The sequence below is a fragment of the Rousettus aegyptiacus genome, unplaced genomic scaffold (assembly GCF_014176215.1).
Source record: "Rousettus aegyptiacus isolate mRouAeg1 unplaced genomic scaffold, mRouAeg1.p scaffold_m13_p_15, whole genome shotgun sequence".
In the NCBI taxonomy this organism is placed as follows: domain Eukaryota; kingdom Metazoa; phylum Chordata; class Mammalia; order Chiroptera; family Pteropodidae; genus Rousettus; species Rousettus aegyptiacus.
This window is the reverse complement of record NW_023416290.1, coordinates 27357436-27382748: the sequence shown is the minus strand read 5'-3', so window position 1 is coordinate 27382748 and position 25313 is coordinate 27357436. Positions and strand designations below refer to the sequence as shown.

The 25313-nt window shown below is 33.1% G+C and overlaps 1 protein-coding gene and 2 pseudogenes across 5 annotated transcripts in view; 2 read left to right on the top strand and 1 right to left on the bottom strand.

Annotated features, from left to right (window-relative positions):
* Nucleotides 1-25313, top strand: part of TRIQK (triple QxxK/R motif containing) — a 107475-nt gene that overhangs the window by 71933 nt on the left and 10229 nt on the right. For all 5 annotated transcript variants that reach the window (XM_016136212.2, XM_016136211.2, XM_016136213.2 and 2 more), the window contains one exon: nucleotides 22593-22678. In XM_016136212.2, coding sequence (XP_015991698.2) covers nucleotides 22593-22678 — 86 coding nt within the window. The remainder of the gene's footprint in view (nucleotides 1-22592; nucleotides 22679-25313) is intronic.
* Nucleotides 705-823, top strand: LOC118612117 (annotated as a pseudogene).
* LOC118612349 lies at nucleotides 8299-8417 on the bottom strand (annotated as a pseudogene).

Genomic DNA, 25313 nt, shown 5'->3' with positions numbered 1-25313 from the left:
ACAATTTAGGAAGCTTCTCTGCATGCGCTTGCTTGATAGCATAATGTATTCATAAGAAGCTTATGGAGTATTCAGAAAATAACAGTGCATTAATTTTTAAAGCAGCAAAAGCATAGGAAGAGCAGTACTGCCACATGATGATAATGAATGTGGCTAGTATAAAGTCAACTGTTGAGAAAGAAAAAATAGTGGGCTTCTGAAAGATTAACATTTATATAAAAAAACATATTCATATGATAATGAGCTTGGGTAATAATATCAAAAAGGGCAAAGATGAGATCTTATTTTTAGGCAAATCTAAAGAATCAAAAAAACAAGAGCTAACAGCAGTTATCTATTTTTTTTTTATTAAGGAAACTATCAGTAGAACCATTAAAACTGGCTATTGCCATTAAATATGAAATAATTCATGACATAAACATAGGTTTTTATGGTATATTAAATAGAGCATATAAATTATATAAATTAATGTAATATGAGGAATGGTAAGTGATAATGTTAAGGTACTAAAATATTTATTATCTTTATTAAATATTTTTTTATAGCTACTTGTGGTTCTTTATAGAGACAATACCCATGCTAAAGTTAAATATATTAATTATACTGAATTAAGAAAGGAAATTTTAACACAGGTAATATCTACATATTAGAAATAATAACTGAAAATGGCTTTTTAAAGTATTCTGTTTAAAAAGCAGATATTGGTCTATCGTCATGCTACCCTGAGCAAGCCCGATCCCATCTGATCTTGGAAGCTAAGCAGGGTTGGGCCTGGTTAGTACTTGGGTGGGAGACCACCGAGGAAGGCCAGGTGCTGTAGGCGTAAAAAAATAAGGGATCATATGCTGACAAGGTCCTTGCAATCTGTGAGGTCAACCAAGGGTTGCCTCATCTAAAAATAAATTAAATAAAACAAACAAACAAATAAATAAAATAAATAGCAGATACTATACAGATTGTCTGCAAAGTATGTATAAATTAAAAGTATGAATATGTATGACATCATCTTTGCTATCAAAAATCCAAGAAAACTTTGAAAATTCTTTTGCATCAGTTTTCTTTTTACTTATGATTTTTCTTTTAGTTGATACTGATAATCTCTATTTAAGACTTGGAGAAGGAAATCCTAATGATTATGTACCATGAATTTTCAAGCATATATTTTCAGTCTGTGTTTAACAGGAAAACTCAGAGACAGACTAGTTTGATTTGTTAAAGTTGCTTGAATTGGGAACTAGACACATATTGAAACCAGAGAGCGACTGAGTTCAGGGCTCGTGCTACCTGTGCCTCTCAGCCAATAGACTGGCACAGGAGTTGGGATGTTTTGAATAAGCATTTATTGTCAGAGCACCTGTGATTTGAGAAGGCTGCAGATTAACACCTTCAAAAGTGCTTTCCCTTCTCAGTCTGGTTTAGGATATTTAAGGGAAAATTTAAGCATCATTCCTGGGGCTGCATGATGGTTCTAGGGGATCTGTGGTGCTTCTTGGAGCAGTTTCTCTGACAACGTGGTCCTCCAGTGGCATTAGCAACACGGGAACAAAGATAGGAGTAGTTTGGAAAGAATGCTAAACCAGAAGTATTGTGATCAGTAAGCCTAAGGTCATTAATCATGTTTCAGGGTAACTTTCTATGGCAAGGGACATTCCAAACTCAGGGTCAAGCCACTGGGGACAATCTATTGTTCAGTTGTAGGGCAAGAAAAAGTGAAGTCGGGGATGCTGTGAGGCCTTTACTACAGGAGTCCCAACCAGGACTTTCTTCAGTATTATTAGGTGAATCTTAGTAGTCTTCTGTAATTTGAATAAACTTAATCTTTTTAGGCATAAGAATAATTAAAATGAACCCAAGGAAAAGTATCCATTACATTTTGGTCTTAGTTTAATAAAGAATGTGATCCAGAGCTGGCAATAACTGTGATTCCAGAGTGAAACAAGAAATAGAAACCAGTGGTAGAAACAGAAAGTTCTACATTGTCAAGACTTGAGTTTATGTCACTCACAACTAAACTCTTATTCTTCTCTTCTGGAATCAATCAGTAATCAATTAATTTTCTCTTTTCCCCTCCTCTTTCTCTTCCTCCTCCCACTCATTGTCATATTCATGCTATTTCAATTTGAATTTCTATCCTTTATCATGGAAATAAACCTGAAGGGGATCTAAGAAGATCATCAACAGCTACCTAGGTGTTTTCCCAACAAAGCCTGGGTCTGCCTTTCTCTGAGTCCAGGTTCTTGAGTGATATTTTGTCTTTCTTTCTTTTCTCCTCCCTTTTCTCTCCTTCCCTCCCCTCCCCTTCCCTCTCCTCTCTCTCTCCTTCTCTCTTTCTTTCTCTTTTCTTTCTTTCTCCCTCCTTCCCTCTCTCCCTTCCTTCCTTCTTTCTTTTGTGATCTAGCCTAAAAGAAGAGGAAGATATATTTTAAAATTTTTGATAATGCTGCTTTTACAGAGAAATTGGTTATGTAGAAAAAATTGGGCACAATATTCTAGAAGCAAGCAAGGAAATGCAGGTTAAAATTATCATTCTCAGTTCTCTAGTTGGTTATAGTAGTTGTAATATATGACTTACCTCCTCCAATATGCATTCTAGGTCTTCTTTTCTCTATCAAGCATCTTGGTTTGATGAGCCTTTTGCCCTTGGGAAATAACCCAGATCTTTATTCCTGAAGGTTTTAGGGGATTCTTCTAGTTATGGAATTATATAGAAATTTTATTAAATTTTACCATTGGTCATTGTAATAACTGCGATTACCCCCGGAGTTCCTTTACATCTTTCCATGTTCCTTTTGGCCTTCACTATATATTAACAAACCATTTTATCCTTGATAACCATCATTAGTTATCTCAGCCAACACTGTGATTCCTCATTTTGCCTATTGACTGATAGGCATGAAGAATCTAATCTGACTAGGTGGTAGGCTCAGTTTCTAACTCAGGAAAACTAATAATGTATCTTTTTTTTTTTTTTAAGGTTACTTCACTTTCCACAACAAAATGTACTGCTTAAACTTTGGCCACTGGGAAGATTTCCCTTATAGATTGTGCACCCAGTTTTATAGTTAGTTGTATTAAATAAGCCCCATGTGTGGTAGCTCAGGTCAGATGGCCTCTGAGTCTCATGACTAGGTAGTCAGTCTCTATCAGAGTTTGGTAGCAATCCACTTGTGTCTTAGCAGCTGTTATCTGCTGAAGGACATATGACACTGTTCCATAACCCTAGGACTGCCACTTCCTTTTTATTGGGACCAGCTAAAGGCTTGTTTCTATGTTTCAGTTAGCTTAGAGCACTCCAGGTTTCATTGACTCTGCCATGTCATCAGCTGTAAGAGACAAAGTAGCTTGCACAGAAATCTGTTGGAGAGACCTTTATTGTCCCATGCCCTACTTAACACTAGCCACTTTTCAGCTTCTTTGCATATATAAAATATGTATGTAGATTAAAAAAATAATAATGAGCAACTATGTAACTACCCAGGTTAAATATTGGACATCTATTAGTACCTTAGAAACCTCTTTATGACCCTACTCATTACAATACTCTCCGTTCCTCTGAGAAATAGTCACTGTCTTGATTTTGTATTAATTCTGTTTATGAATTTTCTACCTAGTAATGTGTCAAGCAATATATTATTTAACTTTTGAACTTTGTCTAAATCATGCTGTATATATTATTATGTAACTTGCTCCTATCAAGCATCATGTTTTAGAATTTTCTTCTTATTGATGAACGTTGATATAGTTCATTCATTTTTTGTGCTTTATAGTATTTCATTGTATGTTTATACCAATAGTTTATCCTCCTGGTTTTGACAATTGGCTCATTTTCAGTTTCTTGTTTTCTCTGGATGTTATTATGTGCATTTTATGAACATTTTTAGACATGCCTATTCTTTGGTTGACAAGTACAAGAGTTTCTCTACCATATATACCTAGTAGAAGAATGTTGGATCATAAGTATAGGTGTGTGTAATTAACAAATAATACCAATTTTTAAAGAAGTTGTACCTATGCCCCTGAATGGTATGTAGAGTATAAAGTGCAGCAAGTTGATCTTTTCTTCTTGGAGATAATCCTGAAATACTCTAGATCAGTGGATCCCCATGAATCAGATTTGAGTGGCAAATCTCTGTATTTTAGTAGAATGTTCTTTGATCTCCCTCCTATGCATATATCTAAATGAGACATCTCAGGCAGTTTTTGTGTCTTCTCCAAGGCTTATGTCATGTCATGGTTATTGTGGTATATTGTAGAGTGGCGAGGCAATTAAAGTGTCTCAGAATCAGTTTGTAGACTAAAATGGAGAGTTGATCTAGTTCTCAACAGGGCTTTAAGAAAACTGCTGCTTCTTTCAGTAAAAGCAGATAGTCTTTTGTGGTATCTGTTCAGAACTTAGAAAAATGCATTGGCTAGATTAGTTAGCTAGTTGTATCCATGTGCAAAAGATTTTTATATTCTGCTACAATAACTTCAGTAGGAAAGTTCAACAGATGTTTCAATTTATTAGTACTCAGTTGGTCTCCGAGATCAACTAGCCACAGTGAAGGAATAAAATACATCTGTGAAAATAATCATTTTTTAATGATATAATCAATCTCTGAAACCTCCAGTAAATGTGTATTCCTGGGAGGAACATTTCTACTTCATTCTTACTTTCAGAATAGCTCTTACATCACACATCAGGGAGTCAGGCTGAAGATTTGTGTATTTCCAAGGTTGTCTTTTGAGCCCATACACTCAGAAATTGACAAGTGAATGTTGGGTCTGTTCTGGACCACTGAACCTGCTATCAGGAATTGAACCTTTTTTAAATTTTATTATCTATTAAGCTCTTTTTCTGAGTTGAAAGACTTTAGTGACATTTTGGCCTTCCAGGAATTAGTGTTTTCTGAGTTTTTGGTCTTTGATATTCCCAGTATTTGGAATTGCTTCTATCAGATATCCACATAAATTTTCTCCTAATTTATTCAAGCTTCTGGCTAAGTGACATCATGATAATGTTAAGAGACATTCTCAAGAAGGCCTTTTCTGACCACCGTATTTGAAACAATACATCTCTCTCTTTTATTTCTGCCCTTTACCAACTCTATTTTTTAGTGCTTTATATCACCCAGCAGATTAAATTTTGTCTATTACCTACCTTTTTGCAAGTTTTAAGATAACAGGCAGTTCTGTTTTGCTCACATTACTGTTTTCAGTACTTTGAACATTGTTACATAGTAAGTACTCAGTAAATAATTCTTTTCTGGCTTTATTGAAATATAATAGACAATTAGTTGCTTGTATTTATATTGTAAAATTCAATGAAATTTATTTCAATTATAATTGGCATACAATAAATACATTCATTTCAATCATACAGCATAGTGATTAGAGAGCTATATAACTCACAAATGATCACCCCACTAAATCTAGTGTCCCTTTTCCCCCTTACATGTTTATTACATTATTAACTATTTTTCTTTTGCTGCATTTTATATCTCTCTATTTTATAACTATCCATTTGTACTTCTTAATCCTTTTGCCCTTTTTTGCCATCACCCCCAAATCCCCTCCAAATATTCTCTGTTTCTATGCATTTATTTCCATTTTTATTGTTATTGTTGTTTATTTTTTTTCTTCGGATTTCACATGTATGTGAAATCATGTGATATTTGTTTTTATCTGACATTTCATTCAGCTCAATGCCCTAAAGGTCCATCCACTTTCCTTTTAGGCAATATCTTTTTCCATCCCTTTCCTTTTAGTCTGTGTGTGTCTTTTAATTGGAAGGGAGTCTCTCGTAGGCAGCATATGTAGGGGTTTTGCTTTCTTATTCATTCAGCCACTCTATCTTTTGGTTGGAGCACTTAATTCTTTTCAATTTGAGGTACTTGTTGATAAATATGTAGTGATTACCATTCTTTATTCATGTTTTTGACACATATTTTTCTTCCTAAAGAAGTTCCTCCAATATTCCTGTAATTCTGTCTTGGTGTTGATAAATTATTTTAGCTTATTTTTGTCTGAGAAGCTCTTTATCTGTCCTTAGACTCTAAATGATAGTTTTGCTGGGCAAAGTATTCTTGGTTGTAGATCCTGGGTTTTCACCACATTGAGTATTTTGTGTCAAGCCCTTCTGTCCTGCATAGTTTCTTTTGAAAAATCAGTTGCCAGTCTTATGGGTGCTCCTTTGTAGGTAACTAACTGCTTCTCTATTGTTGCTTTTAAGATTCTCTCTTTATATTTAATCTTTGGCATTTTAATTATTAGGTGTCTTGATGTGGGCATCTTTTGGTTCATCTTTTTTGGGACTCTTTGAGCTTCCTGGAGTTGTATGTCTATTTCATTCACAAGGTTAGGAAAGTTTTCCATCATTATTTCTTCAAATAGCTCTTGAACATCTTATTTTCCTTCAGGCATCCCTATGAAAAGGATATTTTTACCTTTAATAATGTCCCATAGTCTTCGCTTCCTTTTCTTGCCATTCTGATTGAGTATCCTTTGCTTCCCCATTATCTATATTGGTGGTTCAATCCTCTATTTATCCACTCTGTTGATTCCTTCTAATATACTCTTCATCTCAGTTAATGTGTTCTTCATTTCTGACTGATTCTCTTTTATAATTTCCATTTCCATTTTTATGTTTTTTATCTCTTTGTTAAAGTTCTCACTGAGTTTGTCTACACTTCCCCTACGTTCACTGAGCATCTTTATTACCAGCGTTTAGAACTCTGGATCTGTGAGATTGCTTGAATCCATTTTTCCTTGATCTCTGTTCTGTTCTTTCATATGGTTTTGGCTTCATCTTCCCATTTTGGTTCCCTTTCTGTGCCTCCTTCTATGTACTAAGCAAAGGTCCTAAATATCCTGGTCTTATTAGTGTGGCTTTGTTTAGTAGGTGTCCAGCAGCATAGTCTTGAGAGGGGCTCAATAGCAGGCCAAGTTTAGCCTCAGCTTGTGTTCCTCTGGGGCCACCTGTTGAGATTCAGCAAGCAATCCACAGATGCTGTGCTTATAGTTGCCTCAAAAGGCAATGCCAGAAGGCAAGGCCATCTGTCACCAGTGTGAGCTTGGCTCTGCTCAGCAAAGCACATTGGATTGGCCAAGGACCAAGCTGGATGTGGCTTGGATGGGGTCACAAGTTGGGGCAAGTGGAGTTTCAGGAAATCCTCTAGGCAGAGCACCCTCTGTTATCCAGTTGATAATATCTCAGCTATGGTGGCACTGCATCCACACACTGGGAGGGAAAGAGGGCTCAACAGAGCAATGGTACCACCAGCACTTCTGCCTGGAGAGATCCTTGCCTTCGACCCTCACTCCGCCAACTCAGTGTCCCCTTGTAAGTCCCTTGTGCCCCTTGTGCAGCCAACCTAATGATGGTGCTCAGAACAAGCAGGTCTGTTACTGCTAAAGTTCACTCACTGACACAGCCTCTTTATAAGAGAAGTCTGTAGTTTCTGGCTGCTGCAGCCTCTGTCCCACTCAGCCATTAGGGACCCAGTAGCCTCAAGCCTTCTCTCTTTCCTACCTTCTACCATTGCAAGGTGATATCTTATTTCTCTCCCTAGCTGTAGTGCTTCTGTTGATCTAGATTCCAGGTGACTTGCCTTGCTGTTTGCTCTATGTTTCCATCTTAACTTTGATGTGGTCACAAGAGGAATAAACAAAGCCTCAATCATTTACACCATTTCCCCCCCAAATCAAATAAATAATTTTTAATGTACAAATGAAAGAGTTGTTTAAGAAAATAGGATATAAATTTCTTATAACCATAAATGAATATTTTCAATCATGCTAGGCACGAGGTTAAGAAAACTTATAATGAGTGACGTATCTAATGTAACACTGGTTTGCAATATTGTTCTCAGAGAGTCTATCAACTCTTTCTGCTAACCATAAAAAATAATGACTCAGGGGATTAAGAGCTTGGATGTTGGTGAAAATAGTAAATTAGATAGATATAGATGATATAGATATAGATATGCAGATATAGATGATATGGATGGAGAAAGATATAGATTTCTTGTTTCCTGTTGGAGAATAATTAATAATTTGTTACATGCTAGCAAAAATAACCTTAGTTCAGGGAGCTCACATTCTACCTAACAGCTATGTGCATATACTCATAGTAGTTTGATAATCAGTTGCTGATATTTATTCAAACAGCAATTTTATGATATAAATTTTCTGTGTGAAAATTCAAGTTCTAATATATATATGTATATATATAATATATAATAATATATATAACATAATATATTATATATAATATATTATACACACACACACACACACACACACACACACACACACACATGCCTACAGCACCTGGTCTTCCTAGGTGGTCTCCCATCCAAATACTAATCAGGCCCAACCCTGCTTAGCTTCCAAGATCAGACAAGATCAGGTGTCTTCAGGGTAGCATGGCCATAGACTCAAGTTCTAATATTTTTAAAATTTTGAAATGCCCAGTTTTCATCATTAGATCCATTCATTTGAAAAAAAAATTCCTAAAATCTGTTATGGAGCAAATGGCAAAGTTCGCACCTCCTAAGTATATTTTCCCATATATAAGTTTTTGTAAATCCAGGATACACATAAAATATGTTTTACTGTTCTAATTGTTAACCAGAATGATTGAATTTTAATTGCAAAAGGAGAAATTTTGTAATGAGTAACTCACACTGACACTGCTTATTAAGAATCTCAGATTGATTTGAAGGAATTTTAACTCTACTGTTATGATTTTCAGAGAAATTTTCTATTGAGATTGGCCATATTAATAATGTAGTCATCTATATTTTCATTATTAAGAAATGTACACATTAAACAATGGAACCTATATTCTTACTAGGTTTTGAAAGCATTTTTCTATATTATGAAATATTCTCCTAGAATTTTAATTTTGCAACTTCATTTTAAATATACAAAGATGACATTTTATTAGTATAAATTTATATAATAAGTTTAAGTTATAATTTGTAGTTATTTTAGAGAAAAATCAAAGAAAATGTTATCACTGTTTTGATGTCGGTAATTGAAATTGAGGATTAAGAATGACATTTCCCATCATTTATTATTTGTTTCTGTACTTTGTTTTGGTTTCATGGTATCAAGAAAATTCTATTAATACAAATACATAAAAATAATAATGTACCTTTTTAATAGCAATTTCAAGATAATCTTCAACTAAACTGATCATAAATCTCAAGAGAAGAGTAGTAGTAAATTTTATTCTAGACATGAACATAGGTATTATCTAAAAACAATTTGTAGTATAAAACTTCAGTAACCAAAGTATAATCCTTCAGATTATGCATGTACTTTTCACTTTTTAATGCAAAACTATTAAGCTACAATAAGAACATGCATCAAACAAAGACACCAGTGTTTTGCCTGACATTTTTAAGACAAACATACCTGTGCTACAATAGTATGTTCATTTGTATACTCCTTTGTATGCAGATATTTAAATGACTGAATTATTAAAAGTCTACTGTATAGATACCACTTTCCTAAGTTCAAATATAAGCACAACAAAGTCAAAAGATATAAACAACTAGTAAAACTGGAACTACAAGTCAATTTTCTGCTTTTTTTCATTATATTAGAATACGAAATGCATTGGATTATGCTCATTAACATTTTTAAGTAATGTATAGTATGTTTAAAATTAGGAAATTGAGTAAAATATTGACTTGAATCAGACTGAAAAGTTAAGTGTATACTTTGTAATCACTAGGGCAACTATTAAAACATTATTCTAAGAGATATATCAAAATCACATATGTAATTTAAATGAAATACTAAAAATTGTTCAATAATTCAAAAAGGCAAGGAAAGTAAAATAGTAGTAAACCTAAGGGAACAAATATAAAACAAAAGTAAAATGGTAGACTCAAATAAAAATACATTAATAGTTTTATAAATGTGAATGACCTAAACCTACCAAATAAAGGGCCAAGGATTTGACATTTTATAAAGGTTGAATTTTTATAACATGACCTAAATATAGGTTGTACATAAGAAATTCATTTCAAATATAATGGTATTAAAATTAAAAGGAGAAATGCTTCATGAATGGAAAGTAAGGACCTCAAAATTCTATTTTTCTATAAAAACAACAAGAACAATGGCAAAATAATTGTCAAAATCAACTTTTTCAGGTATCTGGAAATTAACAAAAGTCTTACAACAGTCCAGAGAATGTTCATTTGAGAAAAACAGCTGAATCTCAGTAAGAACACTAAGCTTTGTTTTGTTTAATTTGCCTTAATCCCATCGTCCTCTTCTCAGCCTTGCAACTGTAGTAGCTGTGAAAAACAGCATCTTGCCTCCACTGGAGACAGCAGAATGCATTTGGACCCACCCCAAATCTCATCCTCAGAGAACTCTTACTATTTAACCTATCTTGCAGCTCACTGAAAAGCCTCATTCTCAGAACTTGTCTTTATTTGACATTATTTAAGCTCACTTTGTGTGAAAAACCCTTTCCCCATTGCATTTGACAAAAACAGTGGCAAGTATTTAATATTACAACTATCCAAGTCAGCATTACTAGCTGATGCTAACCTAAGGCTGACCTAAAAACTTAAAAAAAAAAAAAAACCTGGGCAATGAGATGTCCATAGGGTCTTTAAAAATCTCTTACATAGATTTCTGGGAATCATAGAAAGTCGTGAACCTATGCAGAATTATGTCATGTCCAATAAAGGCCTGAAAGGCTTAATCTCTCACCTCTTGCTGACCTTGAGGAAGCTAGCAGGAAGTGAAGGTTAAGGCAGAACTGTAAACTCCTGTTAAAGCAGGGAAAATGTATACAAACACACACAACCACACACACACACACACACACACACACACACACACACAGCCACTCAGTGAAGCCAGAAGACTTACTGGTTCAAGACATTTTTGAAAATTTCTATCCAGTCATTAGATGAAAATTAAGCTAAGTGCCTGTATATGACAAAGAATATACAGACTTTACAGAATTAGACTATAAAAGTCATTAATAAAACAAATAAACACTAACATCAACAAAAAAATAAAGAGAAAATCCTAGGGGAGATCTGATTTGCAGTGTTTCTACATTACATTATTTAATATTTCCAGTTTTATACAAAAATTATTAAACACCCAATAAATCAGCAAAGTATGGTCCATATATATAAAAAGAATAGAAAATGTCTCTGAGAAAGCTCAGACTAGACTTACTGGAGAAAGACTTTAAATCATCCATTTTAAATAAGTTCAGAAACTAAAGAAAATCATGTCTAAATAATTGGAGTATGAGAATGATGCCTCACCAAATATAGAATATTATTATAGCAATGTAAATTATGTATGTATAAAAGCAAATAGAAATTCTGGAGTTGAAAACTATAATAATCAATATAAAAATTTAACTAGAGAAACTCCACAGCAGATTTGAAATAGCAGAAGAATCAGGGAAAATGAAACAAGGTTAATTGAGATTATACAGTCTGAGGAACATGAAGAAAATAAATGAAGAATGACAAAAATGAACAGAGACACAAAGACCTGTAGGACATCATCCAACATAACATTTTATGCAAAATAATAGTTCCAGAATGAAAGGAAAGAAAGAAAGGGTCAGAAAGAATATTTGAAAAAATAATCTTCAGAAACTGTCTTATTGGATGAAAAACTTTAATTTGTATATCTAAAAACCTCAATGAATTTCAGGTAGAATGAAAGAGATCCATACCTGGCCACATTATAGTCAACATAAAAAGTAAATCTTAAAAGCAGCAAGAGAGTAGTAACTCATTACATATGATGTGCTGAAAGCAAAAGACTGTCAACCAAGAATTCTATATCCAGTGCAACTATGTTTCAAAAAGTAGAGATTAAGACATTCTTTGATAAAAACAAGATACCTTATTAGTAGCATACCTACCCTACCAGCAACACTAAAGGAAGTCTTGTGGGCTGAAACAAAAGTACACAAGGCAATAATTAGGATCCAGAAACAAAAAATGAATTAACTTTAGTAAAAGTAATTGCATAGGTAAATATAGAAGTATACATGTATTTTTGTGTATAACTTTTTTCTTCTTTTTGCTGACTTATGAGATTCTGCTAAAGCACTATTTAAATGAAAATTTATACCCGTTAATGAGAAATTAATAACTAATTTTCAACCTAAACAAATTAGAAAAAGAGCAAACTAAACTCAAACCAAGCTGATGAAAGGACATAATATAGTTAAAGTGGAAATAAACAAAATAGAGAAGAGAAAAACTATAGAGAGAACTAACAAACCCAAAACTTTTTATTTAGAAAGATCAACAAAATTTCAAAATTTTAATTAGATTATCTGAAAAAAAAAAGAGCTCTCAAATTACTAACATCAATAATGAAACAGGGTATATCACTATTGACCTTACATATAGAAAATGGATTATAAGGGAATACTGTGAGTAATTGTAATCTAAAAATTAGATAATGTGGATGAAACAACATCAAGTGCTAGCAATGGTGCAAATCTACCAGAACTCCCATTAATTGCTGGCAAGAATGAAAAATGATACAGTCACTGTAGAAAATGTTTTGATTTCTTACTAAATTAAATATGTACTTACTTCATGAATCTTCAATCCTACCCTAGATAAATGAAAACTCGTGTTCTCATAAAAACCTGTACACAGGTTTTTAGCTCTTGTCATATTTGCCAAACACGGGACATAACCCGAATGCACTTCGATGAGTGAATAGATAAACAAACTCTGCTGCCTTTGTCTAATGGAATACTAATCAGTAATAGAAAATAATGAACTGTTTATGCATACAATTCGGGTGAAATTTAGAGGCCTTATGCTGAATAAAAGAAGCCATTGTAACATTTTGGTACATTATTGAAAAAGACAAAGCTATAGAAATGAATAGTAGATTAGTGTTTGTCAGAAATTATGGGTGGGAAGAGGGGTGGGTATAGGAGGATAGCACAAGGGAGTTTTTGGAATGATTGAACTATTCTGTATCCTGATTATGATAGTGTTACATGCACCTATACATGAATGATAAAATTCATATAATCTATTCAAAAAGGAAAAAACTCAATTTTACTTTATGATAATTTAAAAATAAAATTAACTCTATGCATGGTGTCATGTCAGATGGGTACTAGCTTATCATGGTGGTCATTTCATAATGTATATAAATGTCTAATGTTGTACACCTGAAACTAATATAATATTGCATGTCAACTCTAATTGAAAAAAAATAATATAACAAAATAGGTATTATAAGATTATGTTGGAGGAAGGAAGCACAAACCAGTCAGGAAGTGTGGAGATGGGGATTAGGGGAAGCTAGTTACCGAAATTAAGTCATGGGAAATGACGTGAATAATGTTATTGAGGATTGATATACTAGATGAGCGAGGCCCGGTGTGGCTTCATAGACTTGATTATTGAGGTTTTCTCTCATATAAAATGTAATGAGCAACTGCTAAATAGCTACTTAGGTTATTGCATTATTGGTATAACCAAAATTAGGTTAATTCTATTCAAGAAACCATCTACATATAAAATCTAGATTATATAAATGTAAGTTTTCTAAGTTTTTAAGTACTCAGAAAACAGGGGCTTCTGTGATTTACATATATTTTTACAGTCATGTGAACATAGGTATCTTTCTTGAAGCCATAAAATAAATAAAATAAATGTTGAAAACCCCTTTGAGTATAATGGAAAGATCTGTTTTCAGTTATAAAGAAATAAATAGATGCCCCTGTAAACGTTTTCACTGGGTAGACTGAAACCGTGTTTTTCAATATATACTTTTGGATACCGTCAGCAAGGAGAATGCTAAATTAATGACGGATTCACTATTTGGAGAAGTACCAGATGTACGATAATTTTAAAAATCATCTACTTATTGTAAATACAGTTTCAAATGTTCTTAATAATTTTAATACAAATCTAGAATAGTATTTTCTAAGAGATTATAGGAGTAGAATTGAAATAGAACACATTATCTAACCAATGGTTATATGGTAAGTGAAATAATGGTAAGTGATAAATTCTCCCTTTGACATTGACTCTTTGAGGTATATTTGAATTTGTTTTATGAGACACATTAACCAGAATATTGCACATGTGTGGAAAATATACTGGTTAAGATCATCTTTTTTCACTTATTTATTTATTATAGGGAATATAAAAGATAAAAACAAAAATGACTTCTTGGCCTCAAATTTGTAATCTTTAAATTTCTTTTGCAGATTCTCATTAGGAACTTGCTTTGTAATCCACAGTGGAAGCATTTGATATGTCACTATTTTTAATATTCTGAACTGTTCATATCTCATCAGGAGTAATAACATGTATAGTCTGACTACTGAGATGTGAAATCCAAGTGAATACTCATCAAGATTTTTTCAGCAAAATTAAATGTTACTAATTTAAAAAGGGTCAGAGTAATGTTTGTCTGTAGTTTATTCATTCCACAATTTAAATTTACATCATTTGATAAACATTTTTTTAGTTAGCTCATTTCTGATCATTAGACCTAAATCATCAAATAACATTTATAAAACGTCTGCATGCTCATAGATCCAGAATGACTACTATACAATAGAGGTTAAGGAAATAGCATACATTCTTTTTCTTTTTTAATTTTTAATTAATTTTATTGGGGTAACATTGATTAATACAATTATATAATTTTCAGGTGTATATTAATATTTTACATCTGTATATTCTATTGTGTTTACCACCCAAAGTCCAGTTTCCTTCAGCTACCATATGTTTGATCCCTTTTACCCACCTCACCCTCCCCCAAACCCTATATTTGACCCCCAAACCCTGTCTACCTTCCCCCACCTCCCCACTAGTAACTACTAGTCTATAGTGCTCTGGTAACACTAGCCCATGGGTCTCTATTTGTCTTGCTCATTTGTTGCTTTAGGTTTATATCTCACGTATAAGTGATACCGTGTGATTTTCAACTTTTTCTGTCTGGCTTATTTCGTTAAGCATGATTATCTAGAGGTCCATCCATGCTGTCGCAAATGGCAGTATTTCATCTCTACTTATGGCTGAGTAATATTCCATTCTAAATATGTACCACAGCTTCTTTAGCCAATATTCTATCATAGAACACTTTGATTGCTTTCATGTCCTGGCCACAGTGAATAATGCTGCTATGAACATGGATGTGCAAATATCTTTTTAGATATGGGGTTTCATGTCTTTGGGGTAAATACCAAGTAGAGGGATTGTTGGATAATATGGTAGATCAAGTCTTAGTTTTTTGAGGAACCTCCATACTGTTTTCCATACTGTGGCTATACCAATTTGCAGTCCCACCAGCAGTGTAGAAAAGTTCCTTTTTCTCTGCATCCTCGCCAACATTAGTTATTATTTGTCCCGCTGATTATGGCTATTCTAATAGGTATAAGATGGTATCTCATTGTGGTTTTGATTTGCATTTTCCTAATAGCTAGCGATGTTGAGCATCTTTTCATATATTTGTTGGCCATTTGTATGTCCTCTAGGGAGAAGTGTCTGTTCAGGTCCTCTGTCCATTTTTTGATTGGATCATTTGTTTCTTTGTTGTTATGAGTTGTATGATTCTTTGTGTATTTTGGACATTAGGCCCTTATCGGAGATGTTGCTTGCAAATATATTTTCCCATTTGAATGGTTGTTTCTTTACTTTGTTGACAATTTCTTTTGCTGAGCAGGAGCTTTTTAGTTTGATTTAGTCCTACTCATTTATTTTAGCTTTTCTTCCCTTGTTTTTGAAATCAAATTCATAAAATCCTCTTTAAGTCCAAGGTCCTTGAGTTTAGTGCCTATGTTTTCTTGTATGCATTTTATTGTTTCAGGTCTTATTTGAGGTCCTTAATCCATTTTGAGTTAATTTGGGTGTGTGATGATAGACAACAATCTAGTTTCATTCTTTTGCAGGTGGCCTTCCAATTTTCCCAGCACCATTTATTGACGAGGTTTTCCTTTCTCCACTGTATATTTTCGACTTTCTTTCTTTCTTTTTTTTTTTTGTCTAAAATTATTCGGCCTTATAAATATGGGTTTACTTCTGGACTCTCCATTCAGTTCCACTGCTCCATGTGTCTGTTTTGCTTCCAATACCATGCCGTTTTGATTACTGTCACTTTGTAGTATAATTTGAAATTGGGCAGATGCCTCCAGCCTTGTTTTTTTCTCAGCATGGCTTTGGCACTTAGGGGTCTTTTGTTTTTTCATATGAATCTGATGATTTTTGTTCTATTTCTTTAAAAAATGCTGATGGGATTTTGATTGTGATTGCATTAAACCTGTATAGTGCTCTAGGTAATATGGTCATTTTAACTATGTTGAATCTTCCAATCCAAGAACATGGAATATGTTTCCATTTATTTGTATCTTATTTGAGTTCTTTTAATAGGGTTTTCATTATATAGGTTTTCATTATATAGGTCGTTCACTTGTTTCATTAGATTTATTCCTAGGTATTTTATTCTTTTTGTTGGAATTGCAAAAGGAATTATTTTTTTCATTTCTTTTTCGGACAATTTATTATTAGAGTATATAAAAGCTATGGATTTCTTGAATGTTGATTTTCTATCCAGAGACTTTACTGTATTTGCCTATTGTTTTTAGTAGTGTTCTTGTGGAGTCTTTAGGGGTTTCTATATAGAAAATCATGTCATCTGCAATAAGTGACAGTTTTACTTCTTTGTTTCCTCTTTGGATGCCTTTTATATCTTTCTCTTGTCTGATTGCTCTCTCTAAGACCTCCAATGTTATACTGAATAACAGTGGCAATGGTGGACAGGCTTGCCTTGTTCCTAATCTTGGAAGTTTTGTAGTTTTTCAGCATTAAGTATAATGTTGGCTGAGGGTTTGTCATATATGGCCTTTATTATGTTAAGGTACTTTCCTGTATACCGATTTAGTTAAGTTTTTGATCATAAATGGATGCTATATCTTGTCGAAGGCTTTTTCTGCATCTATTGATATGATCATATGTTTCTTATTATTTAATTTGTTTATGTGGTATATCACATTAATTGATTTGCACCTGGGATGAAGCCCACTTGATTGTGGCATGTAATTTTTTAAATATGTTGCTGTATTCGGTTCGCTAGTATCTTATTTAGGAGTTTTGCTTTGGTGTTCATGAGAGATATTGGTCTGTAGTTTCTTATTTTGTGTTATCTTTACCAGATTTTGGTATCAGGGTAATATTGGCCTCATAAAATGAATTGGGAGGTATTGCCTTCTCTTCTATTTTTTGGAAGAGTTTGAGGAGAATAGGTATTAAATCTTCTTTGAACATTTGGTAGAATTCACTTGTGAAGCCATCTGGTCCTGGACTTATATTTTTTGGTGTTTTTTGATGATTGTTTCGATTTCCATACTGCTGATCGGTCCATTTAGATTTTCCAGAGCATCTTGATTCAGTCTAGGAAGTATTTTTCTAAGTACTGGTCTCCTTCTTCCTGGTTATTAAATTTGGAGTTATATATTTTTTCATAGTATTCTTATATGATCCTTTGTATTTCTGTGATGTCAGTCATAATTTTCCCTCTTTCGCCCCTGATTTTGTTTATTTGTGTCCTTTCTCTTTTTTCTTTAGTGAATCAAGCCAGAGGTTTGTCAATTTTATTAACCTTCTCAAAGAACCAGCTCTTTGTTACATTTATTTTTTCTATCGTTTTGTTTACAATTTCATTTATTTCTGCTCTAATTTTGATTATTTCTTTCCCTCTGCAGAATTTTGGCTTCATTTTTTTTTTTATTAGTTTTTAAAGATGAAGTGTTAGGTTGTTTATTTGGGCTTGTTCTTTTTTTGAAGATAGGCCCGTAATGATACGAACTTTTCTCTTATGACCACTTTTGCCATGTCCCAAGAGTTTTAATATGTTGTGCTATCATTAGCTTTCGTTTATATGTATCTCTTGATCTCCCTTTTTATTTCTTCTCTGACCCAGTTATTCTTCAGTAGCATGTTGTTTAATCTCCAAGTATTTGTTGTTCTTCCTGATTTCTTTCTGCAGTTGATCTGTAGTTTCAAAGCATTATGATCGGAGAATATGGTTGGTATGATTTCAACCCTCTTATATTGGTTGAGGTTATTTCTGTGTCTCAGTATGTGGTCGATTCTTGAGAATGTTCCATGTGTACTACAGAAGAATGTATAAGCAGCTGTTTTGGGATGTAAAGTTCTATATATGCCAGTTATGTCCAGTTGGTCTAATGTGTCGTTTAAGGATATTTCCTTATTGATTTTCTGTTTGGATGATCTATCCATATCCAACAGTGGGGTATTTAGACCCCCTACTACAATAGTGTTTTGGTCTATTTCTCCCTGTAGTTCTGTTAGTAATTGCTTTACATATTTTGGGCTCCCTGATTGGGAGCATAGATATTAATAAGTGTTATGTCTTCTTGGTACATGATTCCCTTTGTCACTATGAAGTGTCCCTCAGTATCTTTCTTTACGTTTTTTATTTTGAAGTATATTTTGTCTGATATTAATACCACTACTCCCACTTTTCTCTGAATGCCTTTTGCTTTAAATGTCATTTTCCACCCTTTCAATTTGAGTCTATATTTATCTTCGGAGCTGAGATGTGTCTCCTGAAGGTAGCATATGTTTTTTGTTTTGTTTTGTTTTGTTTTGTTTTGTTTTGTTTTGTTTTGTTTTGTTTGATCCATTCTGCAACTTTGTGCCTTTTTATTGGTGAGTTCAGTCTATTTACATTTAGGATGATTATTGAAATACGAGGTCTTCTTATAGCCATTTTATCTTTTGCCTTCTGGTAGCTCAGTATTTCCATTGCTTCCTCGTCCTTGTGCTTCTGTTTTCTTTATTTTGGTTAGCTTTTGTGGTTTTTCCCTCTGGTCCATCATGTTTTATGTTATATACAACAGTTCTGAATCTTTGGGGTGTGGTTATCGTTATGAATATGTAAAGGATAGCGCGCACACACACACACACACACACACACACACACACACACACAGTCGTCCATTTTCTTCTGCAAGTGCCTTATCTCCATTCCCCTTTGCAAATTTGGATCTTTGAATCTCCTCCTTTTCAGTCATTGTTATCTCAGTTTGTTCCTATGTATGCTAAATGTTCAGTACTATCTTGTTATAATATTTCTCTTATTATTTAAGCTTATAATGCCCTCTTCTTAGTAAGGTTTGCACTCCTCTGCTTCTATTTGCCCAATGGTCACTTTACTCCTAATTTTTTTTTTTTTTTGTCATTTTGTTTTAGGTGAACTGACTGCATTCAATATTTCCTGTAGTGCAGGCCTTATAGTGAAAAATTCCTTCAATTTTTGTATGTCTTGAAAAGCCTTAATTTCTCCTTCTCATCTAAAAGAGAGCTTAGCTGGATACATTATCTTAGACTGGTATTTCCTTTCATTTAATACTTTAAATATTTGATTCCATTCCTTTCTGGCTTGTAATGTTTGCGCTGGGAAGTCCGAGGTTAATCTAATGGGTTTGCCTTTATAAATTACCATCCCCCCCCCCCGTTACTGCCTTGAGAATTCTGTCTTTGTTGTTGATTTTTGATAATTTTAATACAATATATCTTGGTGAAGGTCTTTTTGTTTTGAGATAATTGGGTGCTCTGTTGACTTCTTGAATTCTAAGCTCCAGCTCATTCCTTACATTTAGGAAATTCTCATCAACTATTTGTCTGAAAATGCTTTCTAATCCCTGTTTCTTTTCCTCACCTTCAATAATGCCCATTATTCTTATGTTTCCTCTCCTGATGGTATCAGCTAGTTCTTGAATTTCTTTTTCATCATTTTTCATTCTTCGGTTTCTCTCTTCTTCCTTCTAGATTTCTGTCTTGAATATCACTGATTCTTTCCTCCATTTGGTCGACTCTATTTCCCAAGCTTGCTATTTCATTTTTTAACTTTTGCAGTGTGTTCTTTATTTCCAGAGTTCTATTTGGTTCTTTTGAGGGTTACAGTCTCCTTGCTCTTCTTATCTAGTTGTTTTTTCAATTCCTGAAATTGTTGATTTGAGTTGTTTTAAATCTCATTGAGTTTTTTCAGAAGTACCATCCTGAATTCTCTGTCACTTAAGTCGCATATTTCTATGTCTCTTAGCTTTTTTTCCTGGAGATTTTTCTCTTTCTTTCTGAGATGCCTTGTCACCTCGGTTGTTCATGGTGTTTAAAGGACTATTTCTCTTCTTGGGCATTAATGGAAGTGTATTCTGTTTTTTCAGAACCAGAAAGATTTATTATATAAAGGTCTCTCTTTAAGAAGGTACCTTTTTTTTTTTTTTTTTTTTTTTTTTTTTTGGTTTCCAGTAGGTGGCGTCTAAGCCTCTTGGATCCCTGCTTTATATAAAACCTTAATAATGCTTTTTAAATTTTCTAAAAGATATTTAATCATGCTCGCTACCCTCAATTTCATTCCCTGTCACTGTTAGTGACAGTCTCGGCAGTGTTTGCTCAGATTCTCCTGGGGCTTTGCAGGGATTGGTTTCGGAAGGTATGCGGGGAGGGGCCCTCTGGATTGGGGGTTGGAGGCTGCAGCTCAGCCTTGATTTTGCAACCACAGCAGTGAAAGTCAGCTATTATTCCTCTGTGGTCCTGTCCCACTTCTCTGCTTTCTGCCCTGTTGCCAGCTGGCCATGGAGAGCTCACAGCTATCCCATGTAGGCATGTTCTGGGAACTCGCTGCTGGAACTCACCACTCCTTCTCCTCTCCCCCTCCTACTGCAAGGAGCTCCAGCAGCTGTGAGAGGCAGCTTCTTTATTACTCCCAGTCCACTTCCAGACACCCAGAGTTCTGACCTGTGGCAGTTCTTATGCGCAGATTCCACGCTCGGACATACTGGTGTTTTTTGTTGAGTTTTAGATGTTCAGCTTATTGTTGTTTCAAGGTAGAGATCTGGGAATGTCTCTCGCTCTGCCATGTTTCCCTGAATAGTATTCTTCAAAAGTGTCAAAATCATGGAAAAACATGAAAGATTGAGAAACTGTCACATATTGGAAAGGACTAAGGAAGCATAGTCAGTAATGCATTGTGATAATATCCTGGATTGGATACTTGTTCTCTGGTCCTGAAGGAGCAAATGTTTCCTCTATAGGACTTCTAATGTGGAAAGCAAAGTCTCAAACTCCCCAGCAACTCACTCTCCACAGTCGCGATGACTGCAACGCTGACACGCAATAAAATGTCACTGGCACCAATCTAAAGCCAACAGGAGTCCCCAGTCTTGGTGTAGTAAAAGGGTAAATTTTACTCAAGTAAACAGTTTGCAAGCCAAGAAGACAGAGCCTCCTGAGGACATCAAAAGTCCTCTCTCAGCATACACTTAAAAAAAAAAAATACCTCTTCAGCTAAATAAACACTTTTATGTGTCTAATGAACACAACTATAACATTTCTTCATTACTCCCATCCATATGACTCACTTTTCTCTGCCATTTCTAATTTTAAAAATCTATATGGGATTTCAAACATACTTTTGAATCATTAACAGACACATTAAGAAATGTATTGCACATTGAATTTTAATGATATATTTTAGTTTAGATCCACTGCTTCGGATTTATTTCAGTGTGCAGAAGATGTGGAAATTTAAGTTAGAAGTTATATTAATTTCATAAGGGCAATAAAGGGATAAGTTTTGGAACTGATCACTAAAAGGAAAGGGACTGAGATGAAAACTACAAGGCTGTATAACAATATAAAATAGCTGAAGAGATTATATGGTTAAATGTTAACTTGTAGTCAGAATGAGATATTATACTATTATATTTGAGACTCATTTGACCCAGTTCTAGTTAAAAATGTGTTTAACAAAAATGTGTCTTATTCTAGTCAATGCTTTTGTTATTATTGTCTTGAAAACTGTTTTCTTCATAGTCAGTGTAATATCTCTTAGTGGAGTGATAAAATGGTATACAAAAAGGAAATTTGGTCACACTAATTCAGATTTGTTCATTTTGGGCTTTGAAATGCGATAGAGATTGAAACTAATATCCAAATGTAGCTATCCTATATCTTTTATCTAGCCATATTTACTCTGCTCTGTTAAGAGCAAACAAAAGTTAAATACATATTTTCTCTCATGAATTCAGTTACCACAAGTTAATTATTTACAGATCTATCTTTAGTTTCTTATTTGGGGAAAACTTGAGGATATTTCTCAAACTGATTATTTAAATTCTTAATATATCCATAATAAAAGTAAATTTATAATGAGCTGTTATTCTTCAATTACAAAAACAAAGTTAACTTTACCTTCTACTTGAATCTTACACATACTCATTTATTTACATATTTATTTCCAAATGCTTCTGAAAGGCTTATTCTCTTTACTTTAAACATCTTAACCTCCAAAATGTATTTTTTAATTATTCACTGCACAGCAAATAAAAAGTGTCTGTCAAATCTTCTTTCTGAAAAGGTAAGGGAGGAGGAAAAGTTGACCTGAGGGAGAAGAGTTTATGGTTTCCATAACTAGGAACTGCTTTGCAACTTCGTGCCCAATTTTACTCAATTTAAACATTCTTTGACATTTCACATGACTGTTAAATTTGAATTACATGTAAGTATAGCTCATTGTCTGAAATTATTTCATTCTAGGTAAACAGGATTATAAAAAAACCAAACCTATTTTACGAGCAACCAAATTAAAAGCAGAAGCAAAGAAAACAGCAATAGGCATAAAGGTACCTATATTTGATAACTTTAAATTTCCATATATGCATGTCATTTTACTTTCCAAGCCTGGATTGCATAATTGTTTCATTCTCAATGTTTTATAACATTTCAAAATGTAAGTTTAATGCCAGAATCGAAGGTTTTAATAAAAAATTTACTTAATGGGAAACATCTTTCATATCCTGAGATTTTACCGGCTCTTAAAATAAAACAAGGTCACTCATAAGAGCCAGTTATACTTAAAAGTTGTAATTTATTTTTTTTCTACCTACTGTATATCCATTTAAATTATTTATGTGGCCTGAAAACTTTTATTTTCAATAAATTTTATTTAATAGTGGTTTAAATTTCAGTTGTAATTATATATACTTAGGTCATTAATATATATAAATTTACTTTGTATTATTGTTGTCAGTACTCTCTAAGATGAGATTTTAATGATGTTACTAAACTTGTTCTTTTCAAAAACTGCTTCAGAGGGATAAATAGGACTGAGAATGAAGTTACAACTAAATTCAATGAAAATTGCATTTATATTACTACCAATATCAATTATTTGCCAAGAATTTAGAGTCAAATTAAACTAGAAATAGAAAAATTAACTTGGTGGCTCTACTGTCAAATGTGTTAAATTAAAGTGACTAGTATTTATATGTTATTTAAATATTAAAATGTTAAAAGAAGATTTTGATTTTGATCTGGCAGATGAAAAATCAACTTTTCTAAATTATAGCTTATTGCAAATGCCAAGGTATTACTACCAAGTTGTAACAGCTGTTGAACTGTCAGATGATATATTTGGTTGTCTTCCAGAATTTGCTATTATGATCATGAAACATTGCCTTCTTTTTATTCCTGATTGCTGATTTTGATCAAGTATTGCCATATGATGTTGTGTTTTCACAACACAATATCCTGTTAGTGCTGTGTGTCAGTTTTTAATTAAAAAAAAAAGTTTAAGATGATTAATGTTTGAAGTATTCTAATTTCATATGAAATTTCATCATTAAAATTATTTCCATGACATGACCTTTCTCAGAGCAGTGCTTAGTTTTTTTGTTATTTTTTGATTAGTTACCTGATTGCTGTCTCTTGTAATGAGAGCATTACTTGTCATTTTCCATCAAGACAGTATGACATATACATTTATCTTTCACAATGTGGGGTTTTTTGTTTGTTTGTTTTAAGAAAAATATTGGGATAGCAAACTCTATTTTTGGCACAATATAATGAGCAACTAAAATTAGAGTTTAAGAAATAGTGCAACTGTACATCTATAAATATATACCACTTTCTTATACATACTCTCTTTTTTATTTGCTCTTATAATTTTTGTCATTATTTTAATTTGAGGAAATAACTATGTTCTCAATATGAGATCAGGCTACTTTATACTGCAATTATCCGTCTTTTTAAAAACAACGTAGAATTTGTTTATCTTTTTATAAGAAGAATTTTTTCATAGATTTCATTTATGATTTAAAATTTGTATAGAAGAGTTTCTAACTGACATCAGAACATAATTCCTTTTTAATAATCTAGCATATCATTTTGGGGGGGAGGAAGCCTTAACTTTAAACATTGTTCGTGTTAAAATTTATGTGAAGAGCCCATAAAAATGATATGAAACTTTTTAGAATCAGAACTATGAAGGTGTTTTACATTTTAAATCTAGCATACTAATTATTTTGCTATCAAACTTTGATTACATTGTCATTTTAGCATAAGATTTTAAATTACAAAGTTTCTTTTAGCAATTGCCATTTAATACCATTTAATTTCCCCAGTGAGTAATTTTATCTGTATTGATAATGTCAGAGAAGAAGCTAGGGAGTAATGAACATCAAACATATTTCACTCCTATCCAGTTGATACAAGATGACCATAATATTAGAATATGTTATCATTTTACTACTTATTCTTTAGAATGAATCACAGTTATGCTCTTAAAATAACTTAAATCTACAAAAATCTGAACAGCTGCATGGAATGGAAAAATCACAGCAATGACAACACTAAACAAAAAGTAAAGAGGCCTAGGATCAAATGCCTCTTGCCTGTTATTCTTACATGAGTCCAAGCTGGCACATTTGTATAATAGAGATTATGCTATTTACCTTAGAGTGTTGTCAGGATAGTTTAAAAGTACAGTGAAAACACTGAAATTGAACCTACCACACAGAAGTCATTTATGAATTGTTAGCCAACTGAAAAAATATTTCTTTGAAGAAGTTATTACTGATTTGTATAAATAAGACTTTCCTCGGATGTTTGTCATTGGCCTGAAGATCCTAATTTATATGTAAATTATATAAATCTTAATCTTTCACTATTAATTTAGAAATTATTTATATTATTAAATTAGAAATTAAATACTACAGCATTGTAAAATCTATGGAAAGAAAGATGACTATAACATGATCATCTCAGGAAAACTTATACGAGAAATCATTTCTAGATTTCATTACTATGTACACTCAACAGTATTGATTGAGAAAATCATGCACTGGAGATAAAAGAATTATACAATAGGGTCTCTTACCTAACAGGCTTCTAGAATTTTTTTTAAAAATGTATGTTTAGAAATAGAAAATGTTTTGAGGGAAGAGAAATGATTTAGAATAAGATATAAATATGACTGTC